The sequence below is a fragment of the Bubalus kerabau genome, chromosome 6 (assembly GCF_029407905.1).
Source record: "Bubalus kerabau isolate K-KA32 ecotype Philippines breed swamp buffalo chromosome 6, PCC_UOA_SB_1v2, whole genome shotgun sequence".
Lineage (NCBI taxonomy): Eukaryota > Metazoa > Chordata > Mammalia > Artiodactyla > Bovidae > Bubalus > Bubalus kerabau.
This window is the reverse complement of record NC_073629.1, coordinates 54,898,551-54,919,686: the sequence shown is the minus strand read 5'-3', so window position 1 is coordinate 54,919,686 and position 21,136 is coordinate 54,898,551. Positions and strand designations below refer to the sequence as shown.

Sequence of the window (21,136 nt, the reverse complement as noted above, 5' to 3'; positions counted from 1 at the left end):
AAACTCTTCAGTAAAGATGTGTTAACATCTTTGCAGAGGCACAGACTGTGATACACGAGGACTCAGAGGAAGGTGTTATGCCAGAAAAGTTTCTTTCATTCTGTTAGCCTTAAATCACCTTAGAGACATTTATCTGGTGTCTAAAATCTGAAGTATTACCACAGACCTTTTGAATATTCATGTCTTTCTGGCAATTGAAAACAGTCACACATGTATCCATTTTTTTTCAAGCAGATACTTATTCTGTACATTCTTTGTCTAAACATACCCCATGGAGATATACAGAAAAAATATATACTTGTTCTTGTCCTCAGAGGAACTTTACTTTTATTTGAAAATAAGTACCAGAGTTAGTTACACCTGGTCACATCCAACTGGCTGCCATGTCCAATCATGTTATCAATTGAATGCTTGTGTTCTTCAAAATTCATCTAATGAAACCCTAAATGCCAAATTTCCCCAGTATGATGTTATCTGGAACTGAGGCTTTTAGGAGGAAATTAGGCATGAGGTTGAGACCTTCATGAATCTGATTAGTGCCCTTAAAACAAAAACATATCATAAGAGTTTTCTTTCTTTTCCCAATATGTGAGGACACAACAAGAAAGCTACCATCTGTAAAGCTGGAGTGGGACGCTTACCAAGAATCCAACAATGCTGGCACACTGCTTTTGGACTTACAGCCTCCAGAATGGGAGGAATAAACATTTGTTTTGCTAGCCACCCAATCTATGGTAATTTGTTATAGCAACCTAAGATAAGACAAGCTATGATGCTCATTACTATCATTGTATGTACTTGACTTCTGATTATTTAAATGCCAACACCTGGCCTCCATCGTCAGGGCATATCATCCCCAATAACATCAGGGCACCCAGTTCTGCAGTGGTACATCCCCCCTTCTGCACTTGCCTACTGCAGCCAGGCCACCACTGAACATTCAACTGTGATGGGATTCCTCTCACCAGGGCATATTCTTAATGTTTAGTGATCTGCTTCTACTATCTGAAAAGTATAATTCAAACATAGGAAGTAAATACTACTCTAGCTGTGATTTCAAAGGGTAACAGGAAAGTTTATACCTTATTTTTGAAGCAAATACAAGGAATTAAAAGCCAAGGACAAAATGAAAGCAAGGTTAGGATGCAAATTTTATACTTTTTAGTATTCTGATCTAATTCATTGAGCAGGCTAATGTCATTTCTAGAGGCAATGAGCAATTTCATCATCTAATAGCAAATTTCACATTTTTTGTTAGTATTATAATTGTATTACATTTTATGCTTTCCTAGTAACTTATTTACAAAATGGTAATACAATCTTTCTGAAATACGGAGTATATAATGAAAATTATGTGCCCCTTCCACATGCTGTTCTCCTCAGAAAGAACCAATGATTCCAATTTCTAATAAATCTTTCCAGAGATGTTTTATCTCTACATACATATGGGTGCCCATAGCTTTTTGCAGTGAAAATATTATCCATAATATTTGTACCTTATTTTTTCACTCTATAGTATATCTTCAAATTTGTTCTATATTCATACAAATAGAGCTGCATTGTCCATTTATTTGGAGAAGGCAATGGCACCCCACTCCAGTACTCTTGCCTGGAAAATCCCATGGAGGGAGGAGCCTGGTGGGCTGCAGTCCATGGGGTCGCTGAGTCGGTCATGACTGAGCAACTTCACTTTCACTTTTCACTTTCATGCATTGGAGAAGGAAATGGCAACCCACTCCAGCGTTCTTGCCTGGAGAATCCCAGGGACCGGGAAGCCTGGTGGGCTGCCGTCTATGGGGTGGCACAGAGTCGGACACGACTGAAGCGACTTAGCAGCAGCAGCAGCAGCAGTCCATTTATTGGCTAAATACAAGGTATTTCAGTATTGCACATACATAAAGTATATTACCAATTTTTATAGATGGACATTTAACTAGATTCCTGATGGACATTTAACGAGACTCCAATCTTTTGCCTTTAAAAGCAGTGCTTTAACAAACCTCTTTCATGTATGTATGTATATATGTGTGTGTGTGTGTGTGTGTGTGTGTGTGCTCAGATATATAATACATGATTTTCCACATACAGATACATATCCTAAAAGTGAACCTGCTATCTCAAAATGTCCATACATTTATTTTATCTAATATGGGTCAGACATTGATATCCTCTAGTAGCCACTTTTTATATTTGAAGCTTTGCTGAACAAAAATGAAAAACATGCATATCAAAAAGAGGCCAGAACATATATGCTCCATAATTTCTTTGAAATGAGAGCTACTTTTTAAATAAAGAGCCTATCCCTTTCACAATCTGCCCAAGAAGTTTAGCTGGAGAACTCAATATTAAAGTGAGCTCATCACCAAATTTGTCCAAGGCTTTTGTAACCCAGGGAATATCCTTTTCTTTAGTATCATCAATCATATTTTTTAACTGATTTATTTCTGCACTCATCAACTCAGATTTCTCTCTAAAACCTTCATTAAGCAGAGTTTCTTGGACCTAGAAATAAAGCAAAGAGGGAAGTAATATGTTTTAAATTCTCATTTTTTTCAAAGACTACATTTTGCATTTAAGAACTTTGTCAAACTATCTTTGTTTTACTCATAAAATCGTTCTCTCTTACTCAATCATGAAAGGGGAGTTTTGTAACAGGGACTATTTCCTGGTTTTGACAGGACTATTAAGAGAAAGTGTAGTTTACAGCCTTACTAATATTCACACACGATTGGGTTTTGCCAGGAGGCTAAGCCTCACATGAGGACAAATGTTATGCATTTCAGATAAATGTTATGCATTTCAGAGGTAACCTTGGATCAGACTGCAATAATTCTCAGGATGCTGAGAATTACAGAAATCTGTCATAAGGACATCCAAGTAGACAATGATATAATTCTCTTTATGCCACACAGTATCTTGGGTATCTATCCACCCCTGGAGGCAATGCAACAAGTTTAGAAGCTGCCACATCCCAGTGTTTTTAAGTTTGGACATTTTTGATAGTTTTATTGCAGCATAGATCTATCTCAGGGCCTATGGCTGAGAACAGAGTTCCTGGTAATTGGCAGGGATCCTGAAAGCAAACTAGTTGCTGCTCATATTAAATATATACTGTTGGAATATCTGTCTAATTGAGCTTACCGGAATCATTTAAAATTTCCTCAAATGGCTACTTAAACCCTATTTATAATTTCCAAGGGTTTGAGGTATCAATACTCATCCTGAACTCTCCAAAGTCTACATATATAGTAAAAATTAAAGCCTTATTTTTTAAAAAAAGGAATAATTCTAAGGGTTTTAATGAATCAGAAGCAGTAAATGGCAATGCTTCCTCCATGGTCTTGCTGTAAACTTCGCCCATCCCTTCCTGATGTCCCAGGGTAATGACTATCGAGCACGACTAAGGCCACAGCCTGACTTACCTTCAGCTTATGCTCCAACATCATATTCATCTCTCTCAGTAGGTTTTCTCTTTCCCTCTCCAGCTTCTCTGTCAGCTGGGCTATGTTTTCCTGGAAACTCTTCTGTTGCGCCTCCATCTCCTGCTGCTGTTCTTGCAGTTTCTGTTTCAGCAGCTCCCGTTCCTTCTCAGCTATCTCATTCCTAGCCCGCTCTTCTGCCCCAGGAAGGTTCAGAAAGGAATAAAAATAAGATGAAGACAGATCTTTATGCTCCAGAGCTCAGAGACCAAACCAAATTAGAAAGAGAGGAGAAATCTCTGAATTCCCACTGCCATACCCCACACCCCAAACCCTGTGTCCACACCATCAAGAGCACATTTCAGAATGTGATGGGAAAGACTCTGTTTGGCTGACATCTAACCACATCCAACCACATCTTTTGCTGTTTTCAGATGTAGTAGAGTTGTTTCACAGAAGGAGAGGAAGTTCCTTGTATCAGGAAGTCTTTGCTCTTGTACCTATTAGAGGTCACTGCAGGAACCTACCCATCCCACTGTGAGCAGAGTGCTACCCCATGCCTGTTACAGTCTTCTCCCCATCAGTCAGTGCTTTATCTGCCTGCAGGATGGATTTCTCTAATGCTGCTTGTGACTGAAGAAAGCTCTGGAGGACTTCATTTGCCTGGGGAACCACGAAGGAGCATAGAACTTAGATTTCCACTGAGAAGATTAGTGCTGCAAAAACATGTATGTAATTTTTGCTTCATGTTTAAAATTCCGTGGTGGTTCCCTACAGCAAGTCCAAGCTACATACTCATGTTTTGAGAATCATATCTCTACTCTCCTCAGGAATAAATTTCAAGTAGTGGATCTTAACAGCTAAAGCTGTCATGATATCTCCATGCTCTCTCATTGCCCACACCTAGTTCTGTGCTCTCAGATTTTCAGGAGACCCCTTGAGACTCTATTCTGTAGACTCCCCCTGCTCAATGTGTCCTCACCTTCACTCCTTTTCTGGACACTTGATGATAATCCTGTTCAAACCTTTCCTTTGCTTTCCTGTAGAGTTCATAACCTCCAGGAACAGAAAAAGTGCCCGCTGAAATACTTTCCATTAGGGTCTTGGAAATCTCATCAAGTTTAACCTGGCAGTATTTGACAGACGCCTCTTCATTCTGTAACACAAAATCCTCCTTCTTGTTCTTTATGATTTCCTGGAAGTGAAATGTAGAGGGATGTCATAAGAAGAATGAAAAAGAGGGGATAAAATTTCAAAGAATTTGATAGAAAGAATGGTCTAACTGCTGTCCTCATGAGAAAAATATTTTGCTGGAGGACACAAAATTTAAAAAGCAATCACAAGTTCTGATTTACTCCAAACCCTGAAAACTCTCTGAAAGACCACAAGAGAGTTTCTCGACCTCCCTTCAGGTTCTTCATCTGAAATGTTGGTGTTGCATTATCTAATCTCTACAGTTCATTGCAGCTATTGATTCTATATTCAATGATACAGCAAGAAGCAACCTAGGTTGAAAATGGCCTGGCATAAGGCCATTTTCATGGGTCTGATTAGAGAAATTTGGATTCTTCTTCATGGGATGATGTTCACAGAAAACTAAAGCAACTTAAGAATGACTTTTGGGTGTTCCAGACATGTTTGGAATCCAAAGATATATATACTTTAGGAGGATATATATACTTATTTTCACCAGAAAACTAGAGAGATTTCTAGATAAACTACTGAGGTTTGACAGAATAAAAAACAAAATATACTCCTTTGTAACTCTATCCTTCCTGAGAACACAGACTACTTTTGAGTGAGGGGTGAGCCATGTGGCTGGTAATGGCATTTCTAGGTTTCATTCATCAAGGGGAGGGGGAAAATGGTAACTATTAAGACAAGTTACCACAAGATTCTTCTGGAATTCCTGATTTTCATCCTTGAAGGAGTGCTCCATGAAGATGGCAATGGCTTCCTTCTCACAGGCTGCATGCACCTCCAGCAGCTCCTGGAACGTGTCTGTGGGGAGGCTCAGTTTCTGGGTCATCTTCTCACTGTAGTGGTCAGCTGCCTTTTGCACAGCTGCTGAGTTCTCCAAAAAAGCCAGAGATGTGACTGCATTCTCCAAACAAGGTATAGCTCCATTGTTGATGGTATCCACGTAGGTCACAACCAACTTTCCCAGCCCTGAAAAGGCCATCAAATTTAAGGGATAAATATCAAGTCATTGGTCCATAAAATACAAGATTATGAGATTACATTTCTAAAGTCTCTCTCTCTCTCTCTCTCTCTCTCTCTCTCTCACACACACACACACACACACACACACACACAGCCATATCTCCTTTTGCTATCATCACCTTTGTTTTCCTACTGACTCTTCACTTTTATGGTTCTTCAGGCCTTGGGACTAAGAAAAAAATTGAAAATCTACCTGTATCCAACATATTAAGGAGTATCTGAAAAATACAGTATCCTACTAAAACCTTAAGAGCAAAATAGCTTACATAGGTATTCAGATAAGACATGTTATATCAGATTTTATTTATTCCTAATTCTGAGGCTTTAAAGGTACTTTCAGAGATTTATAGGCTGGTACTGAGTTTTGAACCACACAAAACTCTCAAAATATTTTTTGTTTTCACCTTGCAAAGAACTTTTATTTTATAAGGCTTCCCCTGAGAAAATGGCATATTCTGTTTTTATACTGAGATAGTGATTTTTATTCTGAATAGAGAAATTTTTCAGATAAATGGAAGTCACAGATATCAGTGACAAATTTTGCAGTTTATGGGAGAGATTTATAATCCCCCAAATAAGATAATTATAAAATATACACATTTTTTTCATGGAGTGTGAATGTCCATAAGCCCAGAATTCCATATAAAATCCAACAGAAATACTGAAAAACACATTATATAAAATATCTGCAGTATATTGCTACTCATAATAATAGGAAAAAAAGACTTACAATTTCCAGTGACCAGGACTCCCTCTCTGAGTGTCTTGGTTTTTGCATTGGTGAAGATGTAAGAACAGAATTTTTTTGTTTGTTCCTGGAATTTAGGATTCAGTTGGTATTCAGACACATTCTCAATATCAGCTAGGAGTTCTTTGTCATTTGTTGGTCGATCAAAGACAAAACACTTCCGTGTTGGAAAGAACTCCCTGATGCACTCTCTGCATAAATTTGATGTTTGTACCTTCATATTCTTGCCTAAGGGACAGAGAAACAGAGATTAAAGCAGAAACAGTCTTGCAGCAAGAGAGCCAAAGAGCCAAAAGTGTTCACGACAGATTTGTGTATTCTTGTTGACTTTTATGGTAATAACTCCTTTGAAACAGACATTCAGTACTTCTTTACACATCAGACTTACACCAATGATATAACCGGAGAGATATTTGGGGAGATGTCTAATCCAGTAAAGGAAACCTATAGCTAGGAGAAGGCAATGGCACCCCACTCCAGTACTCTTGCCTGGAAAATCCCATGGATGGAGGAGCCTGGTGGGCTGCAGTCCATGGGTCGCTAAGAGTCGGACATGACTGAGTGACTTCATTTTCACTTTTCACTTTCATGCATTGGAGAAGGAAATGGCAACCCACTCCAGTGTTCTTGCCTGGAGAATCCCAGGGACAGGGGAGCCTGGTGGGCTGCCGTCTCTGGGGTCGCACAGAGTTGGACACGACTGAAGCGACTTAGCAGCAGCAGCAGCAGCATCCCCAGAACTGAACATGGTAGAATATTTCTTTATTAGATATTTGCTGTACTAATGGTTAAAAGAATAAAAGGTCAAATATAAATGTTTGTTCTACTTAGTCTTATGTGAGAATTGATCTCTGGGACCAAAAAGAAGAGCCACAAACAGGATAGTGGACAATATCAGAAATGTTAGGAATGACATTTGATTATTGAAGGAGAACTATTTTGATGTTAAAATTATTTGTACAAAGCTACATATTTTTAGCAAAAACCTCTGAAAGGTAAGTGTAACTAAACTGATGTTTTAAGATGTCACCATTAATCTATAAACTCTTTGTGATAAAGGATTATGTTTGCTTTGACAGTGGTCCTCTTCTGTCTAGTCAATTTCCCAATAATTTTTTGAAAAACCATAAATAGAAATATGAAAGCAAGAAATAAGTAGATTAGAATTAATATACTTCTCAGGTTTCACAAGGTGCACATCACTATGAATGCTACCCTTTACACTAACAAGTTGGTGGTGGTTGTTTAGTCACTAAGTTATGCCCGACTCTTGCAACCCCATGAACTGTAGCCTGCCAGGCTCCTCTGTCCATAGGATTCTTCAGGCAAGAATACCGAAGTAGGTTGCCATTTCCTTCTCCAGGGGATCTTCCCGACCCAGGAATTGAACCTGGGTCTCCTGCTTTGCAGGCAGATTCTTTAGCAAATGAGCTACAAAGGAAGCCCTTAAACTAACACACTATTTGCAAATTATACAATGAAAAAGTAAATGGGAATTAAAAGAAGCTGTGGTTTGAAAATGAAATGAAGGTTCTGATCATTATCAGAAATATTGATAAGTCATAGATTAAAAAGCACACTCCAGGTTTATTTAGAACGTAAAGTCACTTTGTAGATGATATAACTATACAAGAATTAGAACAATTTATCCCGTTTTGAGAAGAATAACATGTAACTGTGTGAAATTTTTTTTTCATTACACAGACTTTTCTTTGTAATTTCTTATATTGCAATTTTTTAGTATATTGTTTTCCCTACTGGAGAAAAGTAGAAATTAAAATAGGGAGCACAAGTGTCTTACTTCAGAAGGATTTAGCACTGATTGTAATCTCGGTGCTAAATTAAAAATTGTATAAAGAAAAAATTGGCTTTGAATAATTTCACTCATACTTTTCTTAAGCAAACTTAAAATTCAGTCCCTAGAGCTTTGCAACCCAGTTTCTAATCACCATTTCTCCAGATGTTAATCTCAAATATAAATGCGATCCTAGAGATGATGGATGGTATTTAGTAGATCCCGAACTCTATTCAAACACCCACTGCCCAGGCCATGCCCTGTAACCTTTAGTCAGCTTCAAGGCATTTTCCAGGTATTGATCTTCTGTGATAGGATGACCATTTAACTTTAGCTCCAGGGTGAAATCCCGTACAGCCCATATAAAGTCTGGAAAGAAAGTCACAAATTCTGTGCAATCTTCTTCTCCATCAGGGCTGAGAGGACTTGGCTTTTATTAGTTTTGTGAGCTCTGTCACGTAACTAGGACTTGATTAAGGAAAAGAAATTCCTTACTCACAATTCCCACATTCCTAATAAAAAAATAAAAACCTTCTCTTTAGTTCTGAGTCCCCTTTGCACCATTAAAGGCAATTTTGTGACAGGGAAGGAAATGTGATTCCATCTCCATCCCCATAAATTCAGTGAAACTTGATAGTTCAGTTCCTAGAAGGATACTGCAAGTGCTCCAGGGCCTGGTTGTTGATGGTGCTCATACTGTTATAGATAAAGGTGCTGCACAGAAGCATGGCCAAAGAAAAGATCCATGAGTCATTCTTGGAGTCACCCTAGAGAGCACATTAAAACAATAGATTTAAGAGTTTACTTGTAAATTAGAAATTTATTCATAGACTTATTCTATCATGTCCTTATTTATTATTTCAGCTAGCCTAATCACCATGCAAAGAAATTGTTTGAAGACAGACATATTGGCTTTGACAATTACAAAGGCATTTCTTGTGATTAAAATAGTGAGTGAAGTGAAGTCGCTCGATCGTGTCCGACTCTTTGTGACCCCATGGACTGTAGCCTACCAGGCTCCTCCATCCTTGGGATTTTCCAGGCAAGAATACTGGAGTAGGTTGCCATTTCTTTCTCCAGGAGATCTTCCTGACCCAGGGATTGAATCCAGGTCTCCTGCATTGTAGGTAGATGTGTTACCCTCTGAGCCACCATATTTTCAAATAAGAGAGGATTCTTCATAGGGATTTCTTTGTTCTCAATCAGAGGAAATAAAATAACAGTGAACGTGAAAGTGAAGTCGCTCAGTCATGTCCGACTCTTTGCGACCCCATAGACTGTAGCCTACCAGGCTCCTCTGTCCATGGGATTTTCCAGGCAATAGTACTGGAGTGGATTGCCGTTTCCTTCTCCAGGGGATCTTCCCAACCCAGGGCTCGAACCTGGGTCTCCCGCATTGTAGACAGACGCTTTACTGTCTGAGCCACCAGGGAAGTTACTGGTGTATAATTAGTTATTCTTTGATGAATGTTAGAACATATTCATTATGCACACATGTATTAATCATAAGTGATATAAAATAAACATAGTTGGCATAACTGGGCATTTAAATTATATCCAAACAATAAATAAGCTACTGCACATTTCCTAATATTATTAGATTTAAAAATGCAGCAAGTTTGAGTTAAGATGATAGAATTGGAATAGTAGGACCTGGGGTTTACTTCTTTCAACAAGCACATTAAGAATAAATCTACAAGTGGACCCATTCACACAGAGCACATGCTGAACAGTAGTAGAGGACCTCATACACCTAAAAGAACAAGAAAAGTTCTCCACATAACTGGGTAGGATACTTAAGAAAAGGAAGAAAAGAAAGAGGAAATGAGAGGGGACCAACATCCTGGTGGGGAGCTGATGGAAAAGAGAGGTTGCCATACCTAAGGAAGCTTCCTCACCAGTGGCGAGATCAATTGAAAAAGTAGGGGAGTTTGGGGGCTATTAGAGTAAAGTGCAGATGGTGGTCTGTGGCAGGCAGAACAGAGAGAGAGTTATACAGATGGTCCATGCCACAGCCTTGTGTGCTCCAGCCTGAGATGTGTGTCTGCCATTGGTGGGGTGGACTGGGTGTTGAAGCGTGGGGTTTGGAGTGTGAACCTAGGAAAAAGACTGCTGCAGGCTGCATGGAGACAGCCTGAAGGGATGGGAGTGAGGAGCTCCACAGACAGCAATACTCTTCCTCTAAATGCTCTTAGAGGAAGCACAGACTGCCATGGAAGCAAGGTGCCATTGTTGAGTAGCACACAGAAAGCAGGGCCACCATCATGGCCTCTCTCCCCAAACTCCAGCCCCTGACTCTGTGGGCACTTGGAGGACTCCTGTCAGAGCAAGTGTGTGTGCCCTAGTCATTGCTGCCTTGTCCTACTTACAACTGAGTGAGCGTGTGTGCCTGGTCAGTTGCAACCTCTCGCCCCTCCCACCTTAGTCAACAAATGTGGTCTAGTCAGTAGCTGCCTTCACCCCCCTCTCTCCTGGGTGGGGTTGAAACCAAAGCTGAGCCCCAGGGGCTGTGGGGCTAAGGAAGAAGAACTGAAACTTCTTTTTATAGCTGTAGAAGCCAAGGGTTAAACCCCCATGAATGGCTTGGGAAAAGTGCCTATAGAACATCTGAATGGACAGTGAGTGCTCCCACAACTGAGATAGGTCTCGTTTTAGTGACTGTGGACTGTGGACCCTTCAACACGGCCCTGTCCACCAGAGGGATAAGACCCAGCTCCTTCCACCAGAGGGCAGACACCAGTCCCTCTCAACAGGAAGATTACATAAGCCCCTGGATTAAATTCACCCACAAGGGACAGATACCAGAAGCAAGAAGAACTATGATCCTGCATCCTGAAAAATAAGATCACAAGCAGAGTAAGTGAGACAAAACAGAGATTACAGAGATTAGATTACAGAGAAATACCATGTAGACAAAAGAAAGAAAGAAAGTGAAAGTGAGGTCGCTCAGTCATGTCTGACTCTTTGCGACCCCATGGACTGTAGCCTACCAGGCTCCTCCGTCCATGGAATTCTCTAGGCAAGAGTACTGGAGTGGGTTGCCATTTCCTCCTCCAGGGGATCTTCCCAACCTAGGGATCAAACCCAGGTCTCCCACATTGCAGGCAGATGCTTTACCATCTGAGCCACCAGGGAAGCCCAGTGCAGACAAAGGACCAAGGTAAAAACCTATAAGATCAAATAAATGAAGAAGAGACTGGCAATCTACTTCCAAAAGAATGACTTCCCTGGAAGCTCAGACAGTAAAAAAATCTGCCTGCAATGCAGGAGGTCCCCTTTCAATCCCTAGGTTAGGAAGGTCCCCTGGAGAAGGGAATGGCTATGCACTCCAGTATTCTTGCTTGGAGAATCACATAGACAGAGGAGCCTAGTGGGCTACTGTCCATGGGGTCACAAAGTTGAACCAGACTGAGCAACTAACACTTTCACTTTCAAAGACAGAAAAGGTGATTCAAGAAAAAGAAAGGAGGCATTAATTGAGAAGACAAAAGAAAATTTTAATAAAGATGTAGAAGAACTAAAGAACAAACAGTGATGAATAATAAAATAACTGAAATTTAAAAATATATACTAGTAGGAATCAATAACAGAATAACTAGAGCAAAAGAATGAACAAGGGACCTGGAAGACAAATGGTGGAAATCTCTGCTGTTAAAACAAGATAAAGAAAAGAAATGAAAAGAAATGAGGAAAGTCTCAGAGATCTCTGGGGCAACATTAAATGTATGAATATTCTAACAATAGGGATCTCAGAAAAAAGAGAAAAGGTATGAGAAAATATTCAAAGAGATTTTAGTTGAATTCTCTAACATGAGAAAGGAATAGTCATCCAAGTCCTGGAAATGCATAAAGTTCCATATAGGATAAGTTCAACAAGAGACATGCTGAGACATATATTAAACAAACTAACAAAAATTAAATACAAATAAAAATATTAAAAGCAGCAGGCGGAAAGCAACAAATAACACACAAGGGAATCTCCATAATGTTGCTGCTGCTGCTGCTGCTGCTAAGTCGCTTCAGTCGTGTCTGACTCTGTGCGACCCCAGAGACGGCAGCCCACCAGGCTTCCCTGTCCCTGGGATTCTCCAGGCAAGAACACTGGAGTGGGTTGCCATTTCCTTCTCCAATGCATGAAAGTGAAAAGTGAAAGTGAAGTCGCTCAGTCATATCCGACTCTAGCGACCCCATGGACTGCAGCCTACCAGGCTCCTCCGTCCATGGGATTTTCTAGGCAAAAGTACTGGAGTGGAGTGCCATTGCTTTCTCCGCTCCATAATGTTATCAACATTTTTCAGCAGAGACTCAGAAAGCAAGAAGGAAATGGCGTGATATAGTTAAAGTGATGAAAGGGAAAAGCCTACAACCAAGAATATTATACCTAATAAGGCTCTCATTCAGACTTAATGAAGAAATCAAAAGCTTTACAGACAAGCAAAGCTAAGAGAATTCAGTGCCACCAAATCAGCTTTGCAACAAATGCTAAAGGAACTTCTCTATGTGGGAAACACAAGAGAAAAGGGGAAAAAGGAAGGAAATAAAAAAGACCAACAAAAAACAAACCCAAAACAATTAAGAAAATGTTAACAAAAACATATATATTGATAATTACATTAAATGGAAATGCATTAAATGCTCCAACCAAATGATATAGACTGGATGAATGCTTACACAAACAAGGCCTGTAAATACCATCTACAAGAGACCCACTTCAGATCTAGAGAAACATACAGACTGAAAGTGAAGGGATGTAAAAAGACATTTCTTGTAAATAGGGATCAAAAGAAAGCTGAAGTAGCAATACTTATATCCAACAAAGTAGACTTTAAAATAAAGACTGTTATGCAAAATAATGAATGATACTACATAATGATCAAGGGATTCAATCCAAGAAAAAGATAGAACAATTGTAAATATATATGCACCAACACAGGAACACCTCAATACATAAGGCAAAGGCTAAAATCCTAAAAAGGGGAAATCAACAGTAACATAATAATAGTAGGGGGCTTAAATACTCCACATACACCAATGGAAAAATCATCCAAACAAAAAATTAAGAGGGAAATGCAAGCCTAAGATGACACATTAGCCCAGATAGACTTAATTGATATTTATAGACCATTCAGTCCAAGGGACGAAGATACACTTTTTTCTCAAGAACATGTACAACATTCTCCATATTATAGATCAAATCTTGCATCACAAATCAAACCTCAGTAAATTTAAGAAAGGTGGAATCATATCCTGCATCTTTTCCAACCACAACACTAAGAGATCAGTAATTATCAGTAATCAGAGGGAAAAAAACTGTAAAGAACACAAACACATGGAGGCTAAATATTTAATAATACATTATTAAATAATCAGTGGATCACTGAAGAAATCAAACAGGAAGACAAAAAAATGCTTAGAGACAAATGACAAAATCATGATGATCCAAAAGTTTTGGAGTGCAGTAAAAGCAGTTCTAAGAGGGAGGTTTTACCAATACAATCTTACCTTGAGAAACAAGAAAAATCTAAAGTAAACAGCCTATTATAACACCTAAAATAACTAGAGAAAAAAACAAAACCCAAAGTTAGAAGGAAATAAATCACAAAGATCAGAGCAGAAATAAAGACAAAACTACAATGGCAAAGATCAATGAAACTAAAAGCTGGCTCTCTGAGAAGATAAACAAAATTGATAAACCTTTAGCAGGACTCCTCAGGAAAAAAGGAAGAAGATCCAAATCAATAAAACTAGAAAGGAAAAAAAAGACATTCCAATGGACACTACAGAAACACAAAGGATCATAAAATATTACTACAAGCAACTATATGCCAATAAAATGGATAATCTAAAAGAAAAGGACAAATTCTAAGAAAGCTACAACTTTCTAAGACTGAACCAGGAAGAAATAGAAAATATTAACAGACCAAGCACAAGTACTGAAATGGAAATTTTTATTAAATATCTTTCAACAAGCAAAAGTCCAGGACCAGATGGCTTCACAGGTGAATTCTATCAAACATTTAGAGAAGAGTTAACATCTACTCTTCTGAAACTCTTTCAAAAAATTGCAGAGGAGGAATACTCCCAAGCTCATTCTATGAGCCATCACCGCCCTGATACCAAAACCAGACAAAGATATCACATAAAAGAAAAACACATACAAACATCACTGATGAACATAAATGCAAAATCCTCAACAAAGTACTAGTATACTGAATCCAACAACACATTAAAAGATCATACACCATGATCAAGCGGTTTTAGTGCAAGAATTCAAGGATTTTTCAATATTTGCAAATCAGTGTGTTACACCACATCAACAAACTGAAGAATAAAAACCACATGATCATCTCAATAGATGCAAAAAAAAAAAAAAAAAAAAGCTTTTGACAAAATTCACCAATAATTTATGATGAAAAAGATAGAAAGTGGACAATAGAGGAAACCTACCTCAATATAATAATGACCATATATGACAAACCCAAAGCAAACATCATTCTCAATGGTGAAAGACTGAAATCATTTCCTCTAAGATTAGGAGCAAGGCAAAGATGTCCACTATTGCCACTATCATGCAACACAGTTTTGGAAGTCTTAGCCACAGCATTCAGAGAAGGAAAAGAAGGAAAAGGAATCCAAATTGGAAAGAAGTAAAATTGTCACTGTTTGCAGATAATATGATACTATACATGGAAAATCCTAAAGATACTCCCAGAAAACTCCTTTAGGTCATCAATTTTTTTCCTGGTAAAATTCCAGGATACAAAATTAATACACAGATATCTCTTGTGTTCCTATACACTTACAATGAAAAATCACCTAGTGTAATTATGGGAACAATCCCATTTCCCATTGCATTAAAAAACATAAAATAGCTAGGAATAAACCTATCCAATGAGGCAAAACATCTGTACTCAAAAAACTATAAGATACAAATGAAAGAAATAAAAGATGACACGGATGGATTGGTATAATGTGTTGCTGGATTGGAAGAATGAATATTGTTAAAATGAGCATAATACCCAACACAATCTACAGATTCAATATAATTTTTATCAAATTACCAATGGCATTTTTCACAGAATCACAACAAAAAAAAATGTTCAAATTTGTGTGGAGACACAGACCCTGAACAGCCAGAGCAATCTTGAGAAAGAAAAATGGAGCTGGAGAAATCAGGTTTCCTGGCTTCAGACTATACTATCAAGCTACAGTCATCAAAACAGTGTGATACTGGCACAAAAATAGAAATATAGATCAGTGGAACAGGACAGAAAACCCAGAAATAAAGCCATGCGCCTATGGTCAATTTATCTATGACAAAGGAGGCAATACTGCACAATGATGGAAAGACAATCTCTTCAACAAATGGTGCAGGGAAAACTGGAGAGCTACATGGAAAAAATGAAATTAGATTATTTTTCAACACCATACACACACAAAAAAAGCTCAAAATGATTTAAAGACCTAAATATGAGCAGGACCCTATAAAACTCCTAGAGGGAAACATTGGCAGAACAATCTCTGAGATAAATTGCAGCAATATCTTTTTTGATCCATCTCCCAGAATAGTGGAAATAAAAACAAAAATAAACAAATGGGACCTACTTAAGCTCAAAATCTTTGGCACACCAAAGTAAACAATAAAAAGATGAAAAGACCACCCACAGATTCAGAGAAAATATTTTCAAATGATGTGACCAACAAGGGATTAGTCTTCAAAATTTATAATCAGCTCGTAACACTTAACAGCATCAAAACAAACAACCCAATCAACAATGAGCAGAAGACCTACATAGGCATTTCTCCAAAGAAGACATACAGATGGCCAAGAGGCACAGGAAGAGATATTCAACATTGTTAGTTATTAGAGAAATGCAAATCAAAAATACAAAGAGATATCACCTCATACCAGTCAGAATGGCTATCATCAAGAAATCCTCAAATTATAAATGCTGAAGAGGGTATGGAGAGAAGAGAACTGTCCTACACAGTTGGTGGGAAGATAAATTTGTACAGCCACTCCAACTGTATGGAGGTTGCTTAAAAAGCTAAATATAGAGCTGTCATATGACCCTACAATCCCACTCCTGGGCATATACCTGGAGAAAAATATGATCTGAAAGGACACACACTCCCCAATGTTCATTGTAGTGTGTTTACAATGGCCAAGACATGGAAACAACCTAAATGTCCATCAACAGAGGACTGGATAAAGAAGACGTAGTATATATGTACAAGGAATATTACCCAGCCATTAAAAGAATGAAACAGTGCTATTTGTAGCAACATGAATGGCCCTACAGATTGTCATACTGAATGAAGTAAGTCAGACAGAGAAGGAAAAATATCATATGACATCTCTGATATGTGGAATCTAAAAGGAAATAATACAAATTAACTCACAAAAGAGAAAGAGACTCACAGACTTAGAGAACAAACTTATGGTTGCCAGGGGGAAGAACATGTGGAAGAGATAGTTAGAAAGTTCGAATGGGATAAACACCTATTTAAAGTTGATAACCAACAAGGACCTACTGTATAGCACATGGAACTCTGCTCAATGTTACGTGGCAGCTTGGATGGGAGGTCAGTTGGGGGAAAATGGATATATATAGATATATATATATAGCTGAGTTCCTTTGCTGTTCATCTGAAACTATCATCACATTGTTTGTTAACTGGCTATACCCTATTACAAAATTAAAAGTTTAATAACAAGTAAACACACGATTTCCAGCTCCTTTTGGGGCAGAAATGTAAAACTACATAAATGTAGATATCATATTCAAGTAATTATCAAAGTAAGGCAAAAAGAAGACATAATTTATTTCATCCACTAGTACAAAGCTAAAATAACAAAACTTGATCTTAAAATATTTCTAGTAGGACAAACACTGACTTTTTATCAGGTGTTACATTTAAGTGCATCTTCTTCCTCTCTCCAACCTGTTTCTTTTTCAATCACACTTTATTAAATCTGACAGCACACATGTGGTCTTGTCAACTAGACTAAAGACATTTTGAAAACATGAACATTAATTTAGTCACTGATGTCTACAGCACTGAGCCCAAAGGCTTGGAACTAAGTGGTATGGTACTTATTTACTAAATTTAATTGAATCATCCACCAAGTGCCAATAAATAAAAAGTTTTATCTAACATTTTTACCTAACATCTTTACAAAAAAGATTTTACCTAAAGGTTCAAACAAACCAAGATTTACTATACCTGAAATTCTAAATTTTACAAATACATCTCAGTAACTAAATTACAAAGGATCATAAAAACATGAGAAAATACAGAATAAAAAGGATTTATCTGTGACTCCCTGTCTTACCTTTTCAACATCTCCCAGGCCCTCAGTGTCCAGAAGGACCAGAGTGTGGTCTGATTTGGAAGGGTGAGGCACACACCACATCCAGATGCCCTTGGTTTTAGACTGCACTGTAGAGCCCAGAGGGAAACCCGCAAGTGAAAAGAGAGAGCAACATTCAGTGACAGAGGATAATCTAAATAGCCCAGGGCTATGAAGTCAGACTTACTGGAATGCAAGTACCCCAGGATGCACTATTCTGCTTTCTCTATTTCCTCAAGAATGTCCTACTTTTGTGTTTCATCTATTTCAGGGATGAGGAATATTAATTATGAAAATGATGCCAAGCATGGGTTCAACATGAAGACAAAAAGGTATCCATGAAGCAGACAAAAAGGAGGTAATTGATAACCATTATAAGGTCATTTTGAATAAATGGTGAGGTTCAAAGCCAGAGAGAATTGGAATGATGAGAGACATAGGAAAAGTGGAAAAAATTAAAAAAAATTTTTTGCCAGACCAAATAGTATTTTTAAAGGGGGAGTTACCCAAAAAGATATAAAATTCAAGAAGGAACATGATAGATATTCAAACACAGTTATATATTATTGGGAATATTTCATAAAAAAGTAAAATGTTTCAAGATAAAGCAGACTACAAGGCAAGAACCCAGTGCTTCAGCAAGTGAAATAAGGTAGAATTTAGGGCATTAGTAGGAGAGATTTTTGTTAACAGGAGTAAAACAAATATGGTAACAAATGACGATAAGGTAGTGATTTAGTGGTAAGAATTTTAAGGTTAAGTTTAAGGTTGGTTTATTGAGGGGAATCTGATTCTCCATTCACATGCACAGGGAAAAAACTAAGAATATGAGGTATAGTTGGAGTCATGCAATGACCTCTGCCCCAGTACAACACTCACCATGTTTCTGTCCTGCAAGATGGTTCATCAAGTAGGATTTACCCGTACGATACAGTCCTACAATGGCTACTACCACCACTGGCTGAGAAATCTTCTCAAGAGTCTTTATAGCTTCCTGGTTCACTGACAGTTGCTCGTTGTCATTTTCTACCAGAGAAATAGGGGCCATCATGTCCTGTCCAGATGCCATGGCCACCTGCAAACTTAAAAGAGTCTGCCTGCAGAAATAAAATTACAAAGTTTTCTCCAATTCCAAATTATTCAAAGCACACACCCATTTAGGGCTGAGTGAGACTTCCTTAATTTCCATGAGACAGAATGTAACCTAGAAATAGCATACTGCAGAGGGAATCTTATATCATTCTCCCAAACCACTGATGATGTCATTAATAAAAGAAAAGGTAACATTACTCTCCATAATTTCACTTCAATAGCAAGAATTTAATTCACATAGTTGTTACCATGCACTGAAGGCCTCCAATATGCCAAATCCTATGATACATACCTGACAGTGCTGCTGCTGCTGCTAAGTCACTTCAGTCGTGTCCGACTCTGTGCCACCCCATAGACGGCAGCCCACCAGGCTCCCCCGTACCTGGGATTCTCCAGGCAAGAACACTGGAGTGGGTTGCCATTTCCTTCTCCAATGCATGAAAGTGAAAAGTGAAAGTGAAGTCGCTCAGTCGTGTCTGACTCAATAGCCACTATTAATATGCTGGTACTTACAGGAATCTACAAATTAGAAATTATTATATATCTTTGTCAAGGAGATAAATGGGCCTCACAAAATCTGAGTGAATAAGTAATAGAACCAGGATTACATTCTAAACAATTGAGCAAATAGCAGACTGGAAAGCTCTAAACTCTTGCTTCTCCAAGCGGACATCAAAAAACAACCAAATTATTGGCTAGAATAACATTCTGGTAGTTCTATGAAACAGTTGAGAGTCTAAAACAATCAAATAAATATCCAGTCAAGAAGCCACATTTAAAATGGTACAGAAATTAGTGGTGTTTTTGCTTGCCTTTAGCCCAACAACGCCAGGGTGGTGCAGTCTTTGTCAGAAGGAGATAACCCATTCTCCAGTTTCATCTCTTTATCCAGGAGAAATGGAGCAGATCTTATTTAAAACATTATAACTGTAAGTGCATGGTTATAGGGTTCTCAGAAAAAGAGGAACTTATTTTAGACTTTCAACTGTTTCATGGAACTATCAGATGTTATTCTAACCAACAATTTGGTTGTTTTGCTGTCTCCTTGGGGACACAAGAGTTTTGTGCTGTTGTTTAATCGCTGTCTTGTCTGACTCTTTGCAACCCCACGGACTGCAGGAGGCCAGGCGTTCCTGTCTTCCATGATCTCCCAGAGTTTGCTCCAATACATGTCCATTGAGTCAGTGATGCCATCTAACTGTCTTATCCTCCACTGCACCCATCTTCTCTTGCCCTCAATCTTTCCCCCCATCAGGGTCATTTCCAATGAGTCAGTTCTTTGCATCAGGTAGCCAAATACTGGAGCTTAAGCTTCAGCATCAGTTCTTCCAATGAATATTCAGAGTTGATTTCCTTTAGGATTGACTGGTTTGACTTCCTTGCTGTCTTCTCCAAGAGTCTTCTTCAGCACCACAATTTGAAATCATCAGTTCTTTGGAGTTCAACCTTCTTTATGGTCAAATGCTCACATCCATACATAACCATTGGAAAGACCATAGCTTTGACTATATGAACTTTTGTGGCCAAAATGATGTCTCTGCTTTCATAGCAAACAGCCTCTTCCAAAACACAAGACATGACTCTAAGCATGGACATCACCAGATGGTCAATACCAAAATCAGATTGAGTATATTCTTTGCAGCCAAAGATGGAGAAGCTCTATGCAGTCACAAAAACACAAGACAAGGAGCTGACTGTGGCTCAGCTCACAAACTCCTTATTGAAAAACTCAGACTTAAATTGATGAAAGTAGGGAAAAACACTAGATCTTGCAGGTATGATGTAAATCAAATCCTTTATGATTATACAGTGGAAGTGACAAATAGATTCAAGGGATTAGATCTGATAGATAGAGTGCTTGAAAAACTGTAGACAGAGGCTGGTAACATTGTATAGGAGGCAGTGATCAAAACCATATGCAAGAAAAAGAAATGCAAAAAGGCAAAATGGTTGTCTGAGGAGATCTTACAAATAGTTGAGAAAACAAGAGAAATGAAAGGCAAAGGAGAAAAGGAAAGATACATCCATCTGAATGCAGAGTTCCAAAGAATAGCAAGGAGAGATAGAAAGCCTTCCTCAGTGCAAAGAAAAAGAGGAAAACAATAGAATGGGAAAGACTAGAGTTCTCTTCAAGAAAATTAGAGATACCAAAGGAACATTTCATGCACAGATAAGCACAATAAAGGAAAGAAATGGTATGGATCCAAAAAAAGCAGAAGATATTAAGAAGAGGTGGCAAGAATACACAGAAACACTATACAAAAAAGATCTTCATGAACCAGGTAACCACAATGGTGTGATAACTCACATAGAACCAGACATCCTGGAGTGCAAAGTCAAATGGGAAGCATCACTATGAACAAAGCTAGTGGAGGTTATGGAATTCCAGTTGAGTTATTTTAAATCTTAAAAGATGATGCTGTGAAAGTGCTGCACTCAATATGACAGCAAATCTGGAAAACTCAGCAGGGGTCACGGGACTGGAAAAGTCAGTTTTCATTCCA

General features: G+C 38.3%; 1 protein-coding gene across 1 annotated transcript; it reads right to left on the bottom strand.

The window, feature by feature from the left end:
* Positions 1 to 2,277: 2,277 nt before the first annotated feature.
* On the bottom strand, positions 2,278 to 19,840 carry LOC129656439 (guanylate-binding protein 6-like). The gene is given in 11 exon segments (XM_055587103.1): positions 2,278 to 2,502; positions 3,423 to 3,616; positions 3,980 to 4,082; positions 4,402 to 4,614; positions 5,308 to 5,588; positions 6,373 to 6,618; positions 8,453 to 8,604; positions 8,606 to 8,647; positions 8,843 to 8,952; positions 17,523 to 17,651; positions 18,421 to 19,840. Coding segments are annotated over 11 exon segments (1,884 nt in total). The 5' UTR covers positions 18,610 to 19,840.
* Positions 19,841 to 21,136: the final 1,296 nt, after the last annotated feature.